Consider the following 19025-nt stretch of genomic DNA (forward strand, 5'->3'; position numbering starts at 1 on the left):
CACTTTTTTAGCTCCACTGCTTTTACTCCCATAGCTCTTTTTCCAAGAGTGCTCTAACAACTAATTATGTGAGCTAACAGATAAGAAAAAAGTACTTATTTTTTTCAGACCCTCATGTGAATATAATCATATTGTTAAGTAGATTTTACCTACTTTCATCCACATATTTATTTTGAAAAGTAACTGAAATAGGATAGTTTAGTCTTCATTATCATACAGGATCAAAAACTTAAATACAGCAGATTTTTATTTTAGACTGGAAAATAAAATTTAAAAAAAGGCAAAAAACCCAGCAACAACAACCCAACATGGGAATAAGAAAACACTGGAAATCAAAAATACTCCATAGGCAAATGTAGTGAACCTTAGGAGTTTTTGACACATATTAAATTGTTAAAAAAAATTAAAAAAAGCTTGACCAAAACATTGTTTCCAATTTGTGGAATTAAGTCAGATGCAAAGAGCACTGAAGTCAAAGCTTCTTTTTGACATACTTCAAGGGGCTCTGAATTAGACTGTAAGTAATAACCTGCTTCAACTTTAGTTTCATGTTATTTTGTACATTTAAGCTATTCAACATCCACAATTCTTTGATAATGACAGTTACGCTTTCTTAGGAATGACTGATTTTTAGTCGACATCTGTGTTCCTTCCTAAACCTACCACATCAAAAGAACTACTTTTCAGCTTGGTCTAACTGGACAATTTTTTTGAGAAAATTATGTAACACAGGCCCAGCATGGAATTCTTTTAACATGAGAGGCCTAAAAATAAGCAAAGTCTTCAGACTTTACAAGGTCCCCTGGGTGCTGTGGTGGGGGGAACAATCATCACTGATGACCTGTAGTAAGACCTGAGCCTACTCAAGCCCATAAACCTGTTGATGGACCTGTTCCCATTTCTCCTCTTCCCACCACAGCCATGCCTGACATGGACAAAGTCCCAGCCAGCACCCACAAGGACACCGTCCCCAAGTGAGGGGAGTGAGGCACGCAGAACTCACCGATTGTGAGGTCACGGGCACATCTCCAGGGAGGCCTGAGGTATAACCGTTGCTGTACATCAACATTGCACTCAGAGCTGAGGACAGGATCCCGAGAGGGAGCTTGCCCAAGGCTGCTGAGCGAGTTTTGGTGTCTCTGAGACATCTCTCTTCACTCAAGGAAGGATTGGAAGGCTTTGTCAGGAGGAGAAAGGCCGGCAGTGCTGTGGCACAGACCATCCAGGCATTCCTCTGTACCCACAATGGTGCAGCAGAACGCTGCTAAGAAGCGTCCCCCTGGCAAGGAGCGAGGTGAGAGCCAAGTCTCCCTCCCCACAGATGGCAGAGGGGGAGCGGCCAAGAGCAGCAGAAAGGGGAAACAGGAGATCCACAGAATCACCCCAGAGTAGAGGCCCTCCTCTCATGGGCCAGAGGAGCCAGGCTGGGCTGTGGGCACCGGCACTTCCCCTGCCCTTTAGCCAGCCAGCAGGGCCTTGGGGACAATGCTGCAGGGACATTTCCTGAGCTCTACAAGGTGCTCACTCCCCCTGCCCTCTCTCTCTCTCCCCAATGCACACCGTGTCACCGGGCAGAGGCAGACGCAGAGAGCGGCAGCTGCCTCTCCGGACATGCCAGGCCGGACCAGGCTCGTCGCCGTTCATGGAGACAGCAAGCACAAGACTCGGGCAGCCAGAAAGGAAAACGCATCCGGCTCAACCGCGTGCCACTGCTGCGTGCTGAGACCAGCAGCCCCAGCACCGCCCCTCAGGCGGTGTCAGGGCAGTCCCAGGCCGTGGGGCTGGTCACCAGCAGCAGCAGCAGCTTGCCCTGCCGAAAGCAGGGCCTGAAGCGAGGCCACCCACGGGGAGACACGGAGCCTCAGGCACCCAAGAGCCCACTGGCAAAGCGCCGCAGGTTGGAGGATGGTCCAGCCCCTCAGGAGGTGTCAGGGTGGTCCCAGGCCGTGGGGCTGGTCACCAGCAGCAGCTTGCCCTGCCGAAAGCAGGGCCTGAAGCGAGGCCACCCACGGGGAGACACGGATCCTCAGGCACCCAAGAGCCCACTGGCAAAGCGCCGCAGGTTGGAGGATGGTCCAACCCCTCAGGAGGTGTCAGGGTGGTCCCAGGCCGTGGGGCTGGTCACCAGCAGCAGCTTGCCCTGCCGAAAGCAGGGCCTGAAGCGAGGCCACCCACGGGGAGACACGGATCCTCAGGCACCCAAGAGCCCACTGGCAAAGCGCCGCAGGTTGGAGGATGGTCCAGCCCAGAGTGCTGGTACCACCAGCCAGGTGGCATTGAGGCTGTCCCAGGAATCTCAGTCATCCAGGAAACAAACAGCCCCATACATACCCCCCTGGATCTTGCCCCGCTCCCAATCCGGGCCAATTCGTGTGAGGCACGTCTTGCGGCGGCAGCTGCGAGATAAAAAGCCCTACAGTCGGCCTGAAAACCAGGGCAGGACCAGACGAGCACCCACCCCTGTTGTTTGGCCCCCTCATCCCTCAAAATAAAGTTTTCTGGTTTGTTTGTTTGAACTGGGAGATGCCACATTCTTTTTTCCAGTCGTCTGCAGCTGATCTCCAAATAGGGGCCCCAAGCTCAGTGGGACAAGTGTGTGCCTTCAAGGACTCACCTGTCCCATGGCAACACCCAGCGTCACCACGTTCCATGGCAACACCCAGTGTCACCATGTCCCCTGGTCTGGAGATACCAGCCCTGCTTCTGCCAGGGAAAAAACAGAACTGTGCAAAAGGAGCACGGGGATTTTGCAAGCATTCCTGGCTGAGGCAGCCTCAGTGGGAGGGCACAGCTCTGCCTGCTGCAGGTGCCCAGGAGGGAAAATCATGGATGCAGTAGGATTATTCCCCTCCCAACCCAGCCCAGGCACAGTTCAATCTACCACTGCTGCCACTGGGGTTGCACGTACCAGCCTGGAGAGTAACTGGAATAAGAGAGAGTAACTTCCCAGCATCAGTGCAGCTGATGCTGGGAAGGTAAAACTAAACCCAGTCCCGCCCCCAGTAAAAATACACTGCACCTGAAAAAAAATAGCCAGCACCCTCCTGTTCTCTGCAAATGGGACCAAAAATTTCAAAAGCATTAAAAAAATTAACCAGGCTTTGGAGCAGTTACAGGTCAGACTACATGAGGCTGGAAAAGATTGTACAGGTGACAGTTCTCAGAGGAAAATTAGCAGGAAATCCCTTCTTTCTGCTATTAAAATCTCAGGCTGTTGCCATGAGACACTCAAGCCACAAGAAAAGTACTTCAGCACCAGCATCCAACTGAGCACCTTTTTGATCCACTTCAGTGGAAAGCCATCACTTTGCCAGCAGAATTCCTCCTCTGGGTTACACACAACATATTTTTTTCTATCTGGGAGTGCCACTGGATTTTTTTACCTAGCATTTAATATTAAATTGTGGAAGTATTTTAAATTAAAAGGGAATGAAAAGATGGACCCACGAGATGGGACAGGAGGAAGCCGGGCAGCCCTTTAAAGAGGGAGATGCTAAGCTGTACATCCAGGAGAGCTCCTCTGAGCACAGAGCAGCCACAGAGCACATCTGACCACAACATTTCTAGTTCACCTGTGTCCTTATAAATGGGAAAAGAACAAAACAGTGGCAGGAAAGGAGGCAGAAGTCAACTGTGAGAGTTTCATTCTCCATGCATGATTCTCTGCAAGAAGCACTGGAGAAGTGCATGGGGTAAGAGTTCTGCAAGTGCCAGGCTCTTCTGCAGCAGAAAAGGTCTAAAAAAATCAAAATTCTAGCAAGCAAAATAAATCCATCCTTTAGGGCTTGTAAATACTCCGATGAATCTCAGTTACTTCGGGACAAAAACAAACACAGGGCAAACTTTCCCAAGTATGGTTTCATGACAAAATTCCCATTTGTCTGCTCCTGTTTGTCGGAGAAGACAAGGTTACAAGCTGCCCAGCTCAAGAAGGAAAGGAGGATCTACACTTCCCTGTCATATTTTCCTACTGACAAAGGATTTAAGACAGAGAATTTGGGTAAATGGAAGGATAAGACTGGAGTACGGATGAAGTTTCACATCTAAGATACTTCATTTGCTAAAATAGAAGCACTTTTGTTGTACATGGATCTCCTTGCTAAACCTCTTTGTCTTCAAACTCCCTTCCTCCATGGCAGAACTGAGCAAGCTCCATGTGTCAGAGCTTCGAGTTAAAAGCTCTGTGAAGAGTTAGTTTTAATGGATCCATTTCCAGTCCGTGGGGTTGCTGTCATGAGGAGCTCAGGTGGCTTTTTGTTGAGATCAAAATCAATGAGCCATTTGTCCCAGCTCCACCTGTCCTGAGGCAGCACTGGCTCCACTGTGCCATTTCTAATGAAAATTGAACCTCCTAAAGAAGCCAGGCCAAAATCACAAGAGAGTAGTCACAAAAATTAATTTCGGCAGTTTACTGGGTATTGATCTAACAGCTACCACCTTCCCAAAGTCCAGGCAACAGTTAACAAGGCTCTTTGCTCTGTAAACGGCCTTTCAATTGGTAGTGTTTCATACCCATGCAGAAAAACAAAAAGCCACTTCCACTGTAGAAACATGAGCTGCAGCTATGCAGTAAGTTGTGCTCAGTAGCTGACCTGCTGCTTTAGTTTTGGGGCAGGAGATACTGCCATAAAATTTCACAAGGAAACTATCAAGTATCTAAACTATGCAGCATTATGTTATTTTCTACCTCCAGTATTGCCAGCACATAGCTTAAGGAAGAAAGGTATTTACCAGCCACCATAGATGAAAAAATTAGAATGAAAAATGGCTTTTAAGGAAATCAGAGTGATGGCCACCAGTCATTTTCCAGCTTTGCAGGATTTTGGTTCACAGTCAATCTAAACAAGCCTGCATATGTCTAGCAAGAAGGAAATCACAGAAACATTTCATAGATTGTAGCAGTTTGTTTGGGGGGGGGGGGGGTTCCCCGGGGAGTCCCCGGAGGGCCCCCTGGGCTGTGAGTTCGCTGGCAGCAGCAGGCACGCAAGGAGACTCCACACGGCTTCTGACGGTGCTGATTAGATGAGGGTTTATTGGGGGCCCCAGCCCCGGGTGTAACATGGTGTCTTGGTTTAGGGCAAGTTTGGGAGATAACCCCCAAAGGGGCTTCTCTACAAAAGCAGATTCAATTGCCCCTCCCCCCTCCAACCGGTTTGGGAGAAAATATCTCCTTGGAGAAAAGTGGAAAGAAACCTGTTTATTAAACAATAGAAACTAAACAATATTAACAATAAAACTTCTCACTGCTCCAAAGAAAGCAAACTCAGAACAGTCCCCTCCCCAGGTTGTAGCTCGGCTCACTCAGTCTCTGATCAGTCTCTCTGGTGCTGGAAACGCCGTGGCCCAGGCCCGGCCAGGGGGGCCACAGGTGGAGCTGCCGGTGTTTTTTGGGGTGTTCAGTCTAGAGCAGGTTTGAACAGGTCCAAGAAAAAAGGAAAAAAATCACAATGTAGAGAACTTCTTTGCCTCAGCTAGCTAAAACTAACTAAAAGCAAGAAAAAAGGAAAAAAGGAGCTCTGTCTGGCTGTTTGTCCATCCGCAGACAACACAGTTTAGGAGCAGGAATGTGGAGGAGTGAGAGCAGTCTGAAAACAAACTGCGCGCTTCTTCCCTCCCCTCCTCACTGTCTGGAAGAGAGTCTTAAAGGTGTAAAACTTATTATTCAGTATAAGCAGAACAAGACGATTGGGGATAAAAGCATCATATAGTCAACCCAGGACATTCCACCCCTTATCCCCATATCGTCACCTTACTACTAAAACTAATATATATATTCTAACTCTACAAACACATATATTATACATATAATATACAGCTATACACAGACAATGGTGGTAACATTTAGCAAACAGTGATATTTATACATGGTTCTTACCTAACAATCAGATCTCTTTGAGGTACACATTGTGTTTTTCCATTTTTTTGCATTATCTACCATGTGCAACTTGGTTTCTGAGTAAAAACAACCCCGCGAATGGGTTTGTTTGTACTCGAGGTAGGATTGATCTAAACTGTTTTTTTTAACAAACCCTTGACATGTACTACTGGGACATTGTCTCTATTTACTCTATGTAAAGGCTTTGATTGGGCAGGGCCCACTCGGTTAGTAGAGTCTCGGGTATTAACTAACTAGGTGGTCTTTGCTAGATGCTGCTCCTAATTTTTGAAAGATCTTCTACTTAAGGCTTTTAAGGTGGTTTTTAGCAGCTCATTGTACTTTTCTACTTTTCCCGCAGCTGGTGCATGGTAGGGGATATGGTACACCTACTTAATGTTACGTTTTTTGGTTCAGGTGCTGATAAGGTTGTTTTTGAAATGAGTTCTGTTGTCTGACTTAATCTTCTCTGGGGTACTATGTTTTTACAGGACTTGTTTTTCAAGGTTCAGGATGGTGTTACGGGTAGTAGCATGAGGTACAGGATATGTTTCTAACTACTTTGTGGTGGTTTCTATCATTGTGAGCACGTAGCGCTTGCTTTGGCGTGTTTGGGGCAGTGTGATGTAGTTAATTTGCTAGGCCTCCCCATACTTGTACTTGGACTACTGCTTACTATACTATAGGGGTTTTACTTTTTTGGTTTGTTTGATGGCAGCACACGTCTCACAGTCGTGGATAACTTGAGAAATACTGTCTATGGTTAGATTTATCTCTCGGTCTCGTGCCTACTTATAGGTGGCATCTTTACCCTGATGACCTGAGGCATCATGGGCTCATCGAGTTAGGAATAACTTTCTCTTGTGTTCTTAATTTAGGTTTATCTTGGACACCTCTATTTTTGTAGCCTGGTTTACTTGCTTATTGTTCTGGTGCTCCTCATTGGCTCTACTCTTGGGCACATGGGCATCTACATGGCGGACTTTTACAGGTAGCTTTCTTACCTTGGTAGCGATGTCTTTCCACTCTTTAACAGCTTAAATTGGTTTTCTTCTACGCTGCTAATTAGCCTCTTTCTACCTTTCTAGCTATCTTTACAGAGCATTGGTTACCATTCATGAATCAGTATAGAGGTAGAGTTTTGGCCACCTCTCTCTTTCAGCAATGTCTAAGGCCAGTTGAACAGCTTTGAGTTCAGTAAGTTGGTTTGATCTACCTTCTCTTTCAGTGGCTTCTGCAACCTGTCGTGTGGGGTTCTATACGGCTGCTTTCCACTTCTGATTCATTCTTACTATGCGACAGGAACTATCAGTAAAAAGAGTATAGCGTGTTTCTTCTGCTGGCAGTTGGTTATATGGAGGAGCTTCTTTAGCATGTGTCACTTCTTGTTTTTCTTTATCAGTGAGGTTGAAGTTTTCACTTTTTGGCCAGTTTGTAATTATTTTTAGAATCCTAGGGCGATTCAGCTTTCCAATACGGGTGCGCTGTGTTATGAGAGTAATCTACTTACTTTATGTAGCACTGGTGGCATGGTGGGTAGAGGGAATTTTTGCTTTGAACATCCACCCCAGTACTGGTAGTCGGGGTGCCAGGAGGAGTTGTGCTTCGGTGCCTATTACTTCTGAGGCAGCTTGGACTCTTTCATAAGCTGCTAAAATTTCTTTTTTTGTTGGAGTATAGTTGGCTTCAGACCTTTTGTAACTTCGACTCCAAAATCCCAGTGGTCGGTTTCGAGTCTCTTCAGGTACTTTTTGTCACAGGTTCCAGGACAAACCATGGTTTTCGGTTGCAGAATAGAGCACATTCTTTACATCTGGTTTTGTCCTGACTGGGTCAAGGGTTACTGCATGAGTGATTTTTTGTTTAATTTGGACGAAGGTTTGTTGTTGTTTAGGGTTCTAGTGGAAAGTGTTCTTCTTACGGGTGACTAGATAGAGAGGGTTCACGATCTGGCTGTACTCAGGAATATGCATTTTTTAAAAACTTATGGCACTCAGGAAAGCTTGTGTTTCCTTCTTGTTGGATGGTGGAGACATTGCTGTTATCTTGTTGATGACATCAGTGGGAATCTGACGCTGTTTGTCTTGTCACTTCACTCTCAGAAACTGGATTTCTTGAGCAGGTCTCTTGACTTTGCTCTTCTTGATGGCAAAGCTGGTTTTCAGGAGAATCTGGATAATTTTCTCTCTTTTCTCAAACACTTCTGTTGCTGTCTTTCCCCATACAATGATGTCATCAATATATTGTAGATGTTCTGGAGCTTTACCTTTTTTTAGTGTACTCTGGATTAGTTCATGGTAGATGGTAGGATTGTGCTTCCACCCCTGGGGCAGCCGGTTCTAAGTGTACTGCACACCTTTCTAGGTGAAGGCAAACTGAGGCTTGCATTCTGCTGCCAGCGGAATGGAGAAAAATGCATTGGCAATATCAATAGTGGCATACCACTTTGTTGCTTTGGACTTAAGTTTATACTGGAGCTCTAATATGTCTGGCACAGCAGCGCTCAGTGGTGGAGTCACTTTATTCAATGCACGGTAGTCTACCGTCAGTCTCTATTCTCTTTCAGACTTACGCACAGGCCAGATGGGGCTGTTGAAGGGTGAGTGGGTTTTGTTGACTACCTCTTGGCTCTCTAGCTTTCGGATTATTTTATGGATGGGAATCACAGCATTTCGAGTGGTTCTATACTGTCAACGATGTACTGTGGAAGTGGCAATTGGTACTTGTTGCTCTTCTCCCTTCAGAAGCTCTACTGTAGATGGATTCTCAGACAGTCTAGGCAAGGTATTCAATTGCTGGACGCCCTCTGTCACTACAGCTGCTATTCCAAATGCCCACCTCAGTTCTTTTGGGTCTTTGAAATACTCACTTTGCAGATAATCTATGTCCAGGATACATGGGGCCTCTGGGCCGGTTACAATAGGATGTTTCTTCTACTCATTCCTAGTTAAGCTCACATCAGCTTCCACCAAAGTGAAGTCTTGTGATCCCCTTGTCACACCAGCGATAGAAACGGATTCTGTTCCTACGTGTCTTGATGGAATTATGGTACACTGTGCACCAGTGTCGACCAAAGCTTTATACTCTTGTGGTTTCGATGTGCCAGGTTAACGAATCCACACCGTCTAGAAAACACGATTTTCTCTAGCCTTTACCTGGCTAGAGGCAGGGCCCCTCTAAACCTGGTTATCTTTCTTTCCTTGGGCATATGTCTTAGAGGTTTCTTTAAGGGGATTAGACATGTCATTATTATCATCATACTTGGCAGTTCGGTTATGGGCAACTGGAGCTGCTTTCTTTGTGGTGGAACTTTCTTTCTGAGCTCTGTCTTCTTTCAATTCACGCACTCTTCGGGCTAGAGCAGCGGTGGATTTTTCATCCTATAGCTTCATGTTTTTTCCACAATCACGCAGGAAGAACCACAGCTCAGCTTGTGGGGTGTACCTTCTCTCTTCATCTGGGGAACGTCTGCGTTGGGTACCAGAACCTCTGATTTGTACTGCCGAGATTTGGAGAAGGTTTTCTTTAATTTCCTCTCTGAGTTTCTTATGATTCTCCTCTATCTTATCTTCTAATTTTTGCAGACGTGTTTCCACCGCTGCGATTCTGGCATGTGTTGGGCTATGTACAGCATTTGCATAAGCTCGGAGCTTCCTTGCCATGTCAAGCACAGTCTCATCTGTGTTATCCTGTTTCATAATAGCTAGAGCAGATGCATATTCATGTGGTCTAAGTCGTACCAGTTTTCGCCACATCACAGATGTGCATGGTACTAAGTTTGGGTTCCTAGTTGTTATGTCATCTGAGAATATAATTTCTGCTACTGCCATTTTCCTCAAGTGTTGAATTCTTTGTTTTATGGTTTTCCACTGTGTTTGCTGTATGTAGAGATCATCGGCACACAGGTATTTTTGTGCTACACTGTCTAAGACTTGTGCCTAGAGGTTGTGAGGGTTAGCCCCCCTCATCATGCCTTGGTCGATGACAGGATTATGTGACAGGGATCCCAAATGCCTTGCTTCAGTGCTGTCCAGAATTGTAGCTTCGCCTGCAGCATCTCAAAGACGGACTAACTAGCTAATTATGGATTCATCAGATCGTTGGGTGTAATCTTTTCTTAGGTCACGCAGGTTCTTCAGGGAGAAGGACTCAATATTGGCTTCTGATTTTGTGCCAGTTGCCTTGACTCTTGATTTTATGTTAGGAAATGTTGAGGGTCCTTCTCCTGCATCATCATCATCATCTACTGGTCGATCGGTCTTGTCTGTGCACTTTTCACTTTTAGTGCTAGTAGCAACAGCCATTGGTTGAGGCTTATTGTCTGGTTTGACTGCTGGCTTAGGCTCACTATGTGGTTTAGCTGCTGGCTTTGAGCCTGGGGTGTTGGCTGCAACCTGAGCGACTGGGATAGCTGATGATGTATCTCCCTGCCCCCCTTCTTCTGTTTGCTGCCCTACAGTATCTAGCAGTGTGCGATAAGCATATGCTAGGGCCCAGCTCACTGCAATGATCCTTTTCTCTTTAGGGTCATTATGATATTTCTCTTTCAGATATTTTCCCACTTTAGCTGGGTTTTGAATTTGTTTATGGGGAAAGTCCCAGACTATAGGGTCAGAGAATTCTTTCAGGATTTGGCCCATATTTTCCCATTTTCCACCCCACTCAGGATTCTTCACACGTGGGTCTACTTCTGGGTCAGGGGTCTCATCAGCTTTTCTAGACATCTCGGCCCTCATTCTAGAGAAGCTGCAGACTATATCGAGGAAGCTTACGAGATTAAATACCAGAAAGATGGTCTCTTTAACATTCAGGGGAAACTGAACATTCTTCAAAAGTGACATAACAGATTCAAAGGAGAAGAAGGAAAGGAAAGGCTGGAAAGCCTCATTCCCTGCTCCTTCTCTAACTAGCTGGGTGTAATTACTAATAAATTCCCAAAACATACTGCTAGAACTGGGATGCAGGGTAGGACGAAGAAACTATAAACCATACATATCGTAAACAGACGCCAGTATCTTTGTAAACGCCCTATAAATCATTATCACCAAGTCCAGCACAATAGCTAATCCAATCCGTGCCCCTTTACCACAAAAACTACGTGATAGTGACAATAATCTTAGTGACCAGAAAGGTATTGAAACCTCAAAAAGGTCTAGAGACCAGAGCCACATAAAAGCCTCCCCAAGAGACATTACAAATTCAAATAACATGGCTACTGGGTACTTTAACCTACTGCACAGCAAGCACAACCAATCTGCAATTAATAAAGGGTTTTTTTCCACTTTCTCAAGCCACGCGTTGGGCGCCACTAGCTGTATTTGTCCTGGTTTAGGGCAAGTTTGGGAGATAACCCCCAAAGGGGCTTCTCTACAAAAGCAGATTCAATTGCTCCTTCCCCCTCCAACCGGTTCGGGAGAAAATATCTCCTTGGAGAAAAGTGGAAAGAAACCTGTTTATTAAACAATAGAAACTAAACAATATTAACAATAAAACTTCTCACTGCTCCAAAGAAAGCAAACTCAGAACAGTCCCCTCCCCAGGTTGCAGCTCGGCTCACTCAGTCTCTGATCAGTCTCTCTGGTGCTGGAAACGCCGTGGCCCAGGCCCGGCCAGGGGGGCCACAGGTGGAGCTGCCGGTGTTTTTCTGGGTGTTCAGTCTAGAGCAGGTTTGAACAGGTCCAAGAAAAAAGGAAAAAAATCACAATGTAGAGAACTTCTTTGCCTCAGCTAGCTAAAACTAACTAAAAGCAAGAAAAAAGGAAAAAAGGAGCTCTGTCCGGCTGTCTGTCCATCCGCAGACAACACAGTCCAGGAGCAGGAATGTGGAGGAGTGAGAGCAGTCTGAAAACAAACTGCGCGCTTCTTCCCTCCCCTCCTCACTGTCTGGAAGAGAGTCTTAAAGGTGTAAAACTTATTATTCAGTATAAGCAGAACAAGACGATTGGGGATAAAAGCATCATATAGTCAACCCAGGACACATGGTTTCAGAGGGAGAAGGGGGAAAGGCAAAAGGAAGGGGGAGAGAGGGCGAGCCTAGGGGAGAGATGGGCCATGAGAGAATGTGGTCTTCCTCGCACAGCTTAAGAGGGAAATTCAAAGTGGGCACGAAATAAGATTTGGGCCAATGGGATTGCAGATTCATGGGACTTCAGGGGAGGAACACAGGTTGGAATAAATCATACATTTTTGAGGGGTACATTTTCAAGATAGAGCATACCATTTGAATGAAATGCAACACCACAATAGATTAATATGATAGATGATAGATAGATAGATAGATAGATAGATAGATAGATAGATAGATTGACAAGGAAAATAGAGATATATGAATGCACTTGCCTGTATAACTTTGTATAGAAAAGGATGGGGAAGTGAGAGGTTATTCTTTTCCACACATGGGAAACTGTCTTTTTCCCAGAAAAATCAGCTTCCTTCTTCAGTGACCACCAGGGTATCTGAAGACCCCACCAAGAAGGCCCTGTGATGCCATTGGCCTGTGCATCCAGCAAGTCAAGAAAGTAAGGCCTGCCTCTTAATACTACAGTGGTGTTAAAGAGGTTTATTCTCGGTTTTTGGTACCAAGAGGAACAAACTGAAGCCACTCACTGTAAAATGCCTGCACAAGCACCAGTGCAAATAACAGCCAAAGGAAGGATGAAGCCAAGGTGTCCCACAACCACAGCCCAAGTGGCCAGAGATCCTCCTTCAACCCTGGCTGCATTGAAGCCCCACTGACTGCCAAGAAGAAAAGCACCCTACTGAGACCAAACAAACTTAACCCTCTGGCAGGACACAAATTCAGAGGGAAAAAAATTTTAAAATCCCCACACCACCAGACACACTTCCCAGTGAGAAGGGTTGGAACACTCTGCCCCTCAGCACTTCCCCGGCAGGCTGGTTCCCAAAGGTGCTGGGAGCTAAGCTGTGCCCTGCGAGGGAACAGAGCCAGCCTCCCTTCAGTGGGAGAAGGCGCGGCCTCAGCTGTAGCCCCGGGTGCCTGCGGTGGCCCAGGGCACGGCCATGGCTGTCAATGTGTTGGGCTGCAGCACAGGGCAGGCTGGAGCTCAGCAGCCTCAGCAGAGCCCAGGGCCGCGGCCCTTCCCTGCCGGGGCCCGAGCCTGGCCCGGCCCGGCCTGAGCAGCCCGGCCTGGCCCAGGGGATGGGCTGCGCCCGCCCGCTGTGCCCACAGGCTGGGCCCAAGCCTTTGCAAGAGGCTTTCTCCCAGCTTGGCAAAACCTCGGCCAAGTGTCCCTGTGCTGTGCTGAGAAGAGTAAAAACCCTCTCAAATTTAACCCTGCTGCCCACCACATGAGGGATCCCTGCACACCTTAGGAGAGGCCATCAATACTCCTTTGTGCCTCATGAGGGATCCGTGCACCCCTCAGCAGGGACACCAAAATATCCCTTTGAGCCTCTTCAGGTCCAGGCCCAGATGATGCCACGGAAGGAAATGTGCCCTCAGCCCAGGGACGCTCAACATGGGCTCCCCCATCCCCTCGGGGCCCCACCGCTGGGCACAGCAGCCCCTGCCTGGTTCCTGCCTGCCCACACCGTGGCCATCCACGGCTGCTCCTGGGCATGGAGCTCAGTCAGTGCTGGTGCCGGGTGGGCTTTGTTGGTGCTACCAACCGGACATAGCTGTGAAAACTCTAATTCTTTATTTAAATATAAAATGTGGGACAAGCCCGGCCCTGCCAGGCAAGGGCTGCCCACCTTCAGTCCTGGCTGGGGAACAGGACCAGGGGGCTCAGGGGCAGAGGGTCTCGTTGAGGAGGGGTGGGTTTTGGGACGGCCGCATGGCGGGGATGCAGCCACGGCAGGGCAGATAGGGGCAGAAGGGAAGAGCTGGGATAAACTGCCAGGTTGTCATTGCCTCTGTTTTTAGGTTTGTCTTCTGAAGATACACGCGAGCACCTGTGAATAGAGGTGGTGGCTGAGGCCCCAGCTGCCAGTGGCACACAGGGAGCCTCCTGCACAGCAGGGCCCATAACTGGCAAGGCTCCCCAGCACGGCTGGAGCTGCTGGCACAGCTGGGCCCAGCTGGACAGCTGCCCCTCAAGGCCCCGGCCAGCAGGGCACGGCTCTGGGCAGGGTCCCTGGCCAGGAGCGGGCCCCAGAGCGCCTCTGCCTTTCAAGGGCAACCTCGGCCCTGCTCTTTCTCCTCCCCACCTCCCTCTGCCTCTGCCCCATGCCCCTGGGGCTGCTCTTGGCCAGGCAGCCTCAGTGGGAGCCAGCTCTGGCTGCAGCCCCAGCGGGGCCCCCAGGACAAGGCCCAGCAATTGAGAGGCCAATGGAAGCACTGGGCAGCAGCAGAACCCTCAGCAGAGTTATTTGGACTATCATGGACTGGCCACAACTCCACTGCAGCCTCAATGGGAATGTTCCCTGTCCACGTTAGACTTTCAAAAGAAGCTGTTGGAGGGGGAGAGCACAAAACACTCACTGTTTTCTGTTCCAAGAATACCAGATTCCAATGCAGAACAATATGAAGACAAGCTCCAAAGAAAGCACGCCTGCCAGAAACCCTAGCCAGCAGCCTGTTCCCTGACAGAAACCACTTCCGAGGCCATCCTGGGCATTGGGAACAGGTCTTGTGGTGCCAGCTGCATCTGTAGGAGCAATGGGGAGTGTGAGCCCGTGCTGTGCTGCACTGCTGAGCTGGCAGCACGCTGGATACGGGCAGGACGTTCTCTGTTTCCCCCAGAGCTGGGGCCTGCAGGCACCTTGCCGGCCCTTGGCACAGGCTGTGCCAGCCAACAAAGCCCAGCAGGCCGGGAGGAGAGCCCGGGGCAGCGCAGCTGCTTGGGCAGTGGCTGCTGCCAGGGACACGAGCCAAAGCCATCCCTGAGCAGCCACTGCCACCCCTGGCCCTCCCTGCCCCGTGACAGCTCCCCCAGCCCCAGGGGACAGGCTCAGGCCCTGTCAGGACCCAGCGCAGCCCCTGCCCAGTCAGGATCCAGGGCTGGCTCTGGCCCTGGGCTGACGGCAGGGCTCCCGCTCGGGGCTGCTCCTGTGCCTTGGGCCTCTGGGCACTCAGGGCCAGCTCCGCAGCAGCTGCAGCGCCAGGGACGTTGCTGCACCAGTCCCGTTTCCCTGGAGCTCTGAACGAGCTCCAGAGGCCTGGAAGCCGAGGCGCCTCCAGCTTTGGCTGCTGCCGGGCCGGGCAAGGGCAGGCCCTGGGGGAAGAGCTGCTGCCACACAGCCCCAGCCAGGGCTGAGCCTGGCACAGCAATTACCTGCTGTGCCTGTGCCCATGTCTGGCATCGCCTTCCTTCCTGCAGCTAGCGCTGCCAGTGAGCCACTGCTTCTCCCTGAGTGTTCCTCCTCCTGAACAGCCTTTTGGTCCATCACTTGAAAAAGGAAAAAAGGGACAACTGGATCAAATGGAAACATTCCCCACTGGGGAAGTGGCATCTTCATCAGGATATGCTTGTCAAAGTCACAGATTAAGACCAGGAAAAAGCCCAGGTAATTTGGGCTAGGCCAGTGCACTCCCATGAGCAAACAGCTACACCGCCTGATCTTCTCAGAGACTGGGAAATGGCAGGGGATCTCAGGCCCACAGTACAGTTGGGGCACCCTATCAGCTAATGCCAAATACCATCCTGCAGAGGCTGGGGAGGAATTGCAGCCAGGCCAGGCTGGGAAACAGCCCTGCAGGGCGTGAAAGCAGCAGCGGGGCAGCGAGGCTGCCATGGATCCCTTCCCGCTGTGCCGGGCACGGCGTGTCCAGATGTGCAGCCAAAGCCCCCGGCTGATGAGTCCCAGGGGAAGCATGAGGGAAATGCACCCACCTTGTCCTCCGGGTGCTTCCTTCTGTGTTTCTCTCAGGAATTCATCTGCCTCATGAGACATTTTGGCTGCAGTATCTTGGGTCTTCCCTTTTGGAGGACCTTAAGAGAAAGTAGTTCCATTTCCCAGGAATGGGTCCCGCAAAAGCAGGGCTCAGCCTGTGGGGTCAGCAGGGACCCACTACTCACCCCTGCCATGGGAGCTGGGTTGGGGCCAAGCATCCAGCCCTGGAGCTGGAGAAGTCCTCCCTGCAGACACACCTGTAACTCAACAGCCACAGAAGCTTCTGCCATCTCTGCTGATCTGCACGGGCACCACTGAGCCGCAGCAGCGGTGAGGGGATCGTGCAGGGCGCGGGCACACACGTGCATGGTTCTGTGCTGGCACCTGCAGCGATGCCCCCCTGGCCCAGCTTTGGGCTCTGAGTTGGCAGCTCTCCCAGGGGAAAGGCCTTGACCTACCCTCAGCATCTCCCAGAGCCTCAGTCCTGGATGTGGGACCTTCACCAGCAGGTTCAGCTGCAAAGAAAGGCAGGACAGAAGAGCTCCTGTGGCACTGCAGGAGATCCTCAGGCTGCCCACAAGGCTCAGCCCCGGGGCACAGCCCTGGGCCCGGCCCCTTCCCTCTCTGCTCTTCTCTTTGACTGCACAGAGCACACGGAAGGACACACTGGCACAGCACACGGGAGGAGGACTGAAAGATCAATGCCCCTTCCTCCCACTGACAGCGATCCTGTGGGATCCCTCAGGGATCCAGAAGGGAGCAGGGAAAGATTCTCAGAATCCTTCAGCCCTTACATAATGTTAAGGGAAATGGTTTATAAATGAGCTTTTGTTGCATTGATCCTGATTATTCACTCAGGAAAGGCAGAATGAAAACTTGCCTCCAGCATCCTCCAGGAACTTCAAACCATCCTTCATCAGGACTTCCTGAAAACCCATGTCACGATTCCAGTCTAAAATGGGGGCAGAGATCAGAACCATATCTGTGGCATGCTGGGAACCCCTAATGCTACAGGGAAAAGGGCACTGCAAGGGGGTCGTGTAAGGCTATGGGACCCAGATGGGAATGGACATGGCCAAACCTGCCCAGGGGCCTGGGGAGCTCTGGGCTGGCTCCTGATCACTCTCCACACTCTTTCCCTGCCCTCAGCAACATCCCTGGGAGGGGTGGCTGTTGTAACCCAGGGACCTGGGGCTCTCTCCCTCAAACTCACAGAAAATCCTCCCTAAAGCCCTGGGGTAACTGCAGCAGGCAGTGCCACAGCTATGCCTCCCTACCTCCCTCTGTCCCTCCTGCCCTCCTTCTGTGGGGACACCTCCCACAGCCCAAGGGCAAACAGCCAGGCCCTCTCAGGACACACTGGAGCCTTGCTCTCCCCCTCTGTCCTTTCCCCACCGTGGGCACCCCGTGCAGTCACTCCCAGGTTTCAGGACATGTCTCCCACAGAGGGACCCCAGCAGGGCTGCTCAGGACACGAGTGCCCTGAGCCTGCTCGGGATAATTCCCCTGGGCTGTGCCGCTCTAGTCCAGGCTGTGCCCGCACTGCCAAGCAGCAGAGAGGGCAGCTGAAGCCTCAGCAGGGCTCAGGCCCAGAGGCACAGCAATTACCTCCTGTGCCTGTGCCTGGCATGGCCTCCCTTCCTGCAGCAGAGGTTGCCACGAAGCCTCTGCTTCCTCCGGGAAATGCTTCTTTCTCCACAGGCTCTCCTTTCATTTCTGGAGAATGGAAAAGAGACAGCTGCATCAGATGGAAACATTCCTCACTGGGAATGGGGAAGGTGAGGCGTCACTTGTGAAAGGAATGGATAAGGATCAGAAAACAACCAGGATTTTGGGACAACCCAAGGCTGCTTCCTTCCTCAAACAGCCCCAACATCTTATCTGCCTGGACATCAGGAAATTGCAGGGGATGTTTGGGTGGGCATGGACTGTGGTGCAATTGGGGCTGTCTGTCAGCTGATGCCAAATGCTTTCCTGCAGGGGCTGGGCAAAACCTGCCACAAGGCCAGGCTGGCAAACAGCCCTGCAGGGCGTGAAAGCAGCAGCGGGGCAGCAAGGCTGCCATGGATCCCTTCCTGCTGTGCCGGGCATGGCGTGTCCAGATGTGCAGCCAAAGCCCCGGCTGCTGACTCCCAGGGGAAGCATGAGAGAAATGCACCCACCTTGTCTTGTCTGCAGGAGATCCTTCAGCTCTTGCCTTATCTCTTTGGGTGATTCCAGGGATATCTTGTCTGTTTTGTCTTGGATCTTCCCTGTTGGAGTACCTTAGAGAAAAATATTTCCATTTCCCAGGAATGGATCCTACAAAAGCAAGGCTCAACCTTTGGGGTCAGCAGGGACACACTACTCACCCCTGTGATGGGAGCTGGGCTTGATTGCAAAATCCAAGGTAGGAGATGGAGAAGTCCTCCCTGTAGACACATCTGTAACACAAAAGCCACAGAAGCTTCTGTCACCTGGTGCCTGCCTGCTTGTCTACAATTCTTCCTTGGTGGCACGCTGAGAACATACCTGCAGGAGGCTCCAAGGGCTTCAAAACTTTATTCATCCAAGCTGATGGAGAAGCCTTCCCAACACCCTCATCTAGAACGGAGCACAGATAAGAACACTTTCCAGGGTGTGCTGGGATCCCCTTCTGCCACAGAGAACTGGGCACTGCCAGGGGGTCGGGTAAGGCCGTGGGAGCCAGATGTGAATGGACATGGCCAAAGGTGCACAGGGGCCTGGGGAGCTCTGGGCTGCCTCCTGGTCACTCTCCACACTCTTTCCCTGCCCTCAGCAACATCCCTGGGAGGGGTGGCTGGAGCAGCGCATGGCCCCGGGCCTCTCTCCTTCACATACAAAAGAAATCCTCACAAAAGCCCTGGGGTAACTGCAGCAGGCAGTGCCACAGCTATCCATCCTGCCCTCCCTCTGTCCCTCCTCCCCTCCTTCTGCGGCGACACCTCCCAGATCCCAAGGGCAAGCAGCCAGGCCCTCTCAGGACACACTGGAGCCTTGCTCTCCCTCTCTGTCCTTTCCCCATCGTGGGCACCCTGTGCAGTCACTGCCAGGTTTCAGGACATGTCTCCCATGGAGGGACCCCAGCAGGACTGCTCAGTGCCCTGAGCCTGCTCGCGATAATTCCCCTGGGCTGTGTCGCTCTAGTCCAGGCTGTGCCCGCACTGCCAAGCAGCAGAGAGGGCAGCTCAAGCCTCAGCAGGGCTCAGGCCCAGAGGCACAGCAATTACCTCCTGTGCCTGTGCCTGGCATGGCCTCCCTTCCTGCAGCAGAGGCTGGCATGGAACCACTGCTTCCTCTGGGGAGTGCTTCCATCTGCACAGGCTCTCCTTTCATTTCTGGAGAATGGAAAAGA

At 50.4% G+C, this 19025-nt stretch overlaps 1 protein-coding gene across 1 annotated transcript in view; it reads right to left on the bottom strand.

Annotated features, from left to right (window-relative positions):
- Nucleotides 1–17894, bottom strand: part of LOC135308305 (uncharacterized) — a 624983-nt gene extending 607089 nt beyond the window's left edge. Inside the window, exons 1-2 of the mRNA XM_064433245.1 lie at nucleotides 17833–17894; nucleotides 17279–17386 (exon numbers count right to left, since the gene is read on the bottom strand). Coding sequence (XP_064289315.1) covers nucleotides 17279–17384 — 106 coding nt within the window. The 5' untranslated portion in view covers nucleotides 17385–17386; nucleotides 17833–17894. The remainder of the gene's footprint in view (nucleotides 1–17278; nucleotides 17387–17832) is intronic.
- Nucleotides 17895–19025: the final 1131 nt, after the last annotated feature.

This window comes from Passer domesticus, chromosome 9 (assembly GCF_036417665.1).
Source record: "Passer domesticus isolate bPasDom1 chromosome 9, bPasDom1.hap1, whole genome shotgun sequence".
Taxonomy (NCBI): Eukaryota; Metazoa; Chordata; class Aves; order Passeriformes; family Passeridae; genus Passer; species Passer domesticus.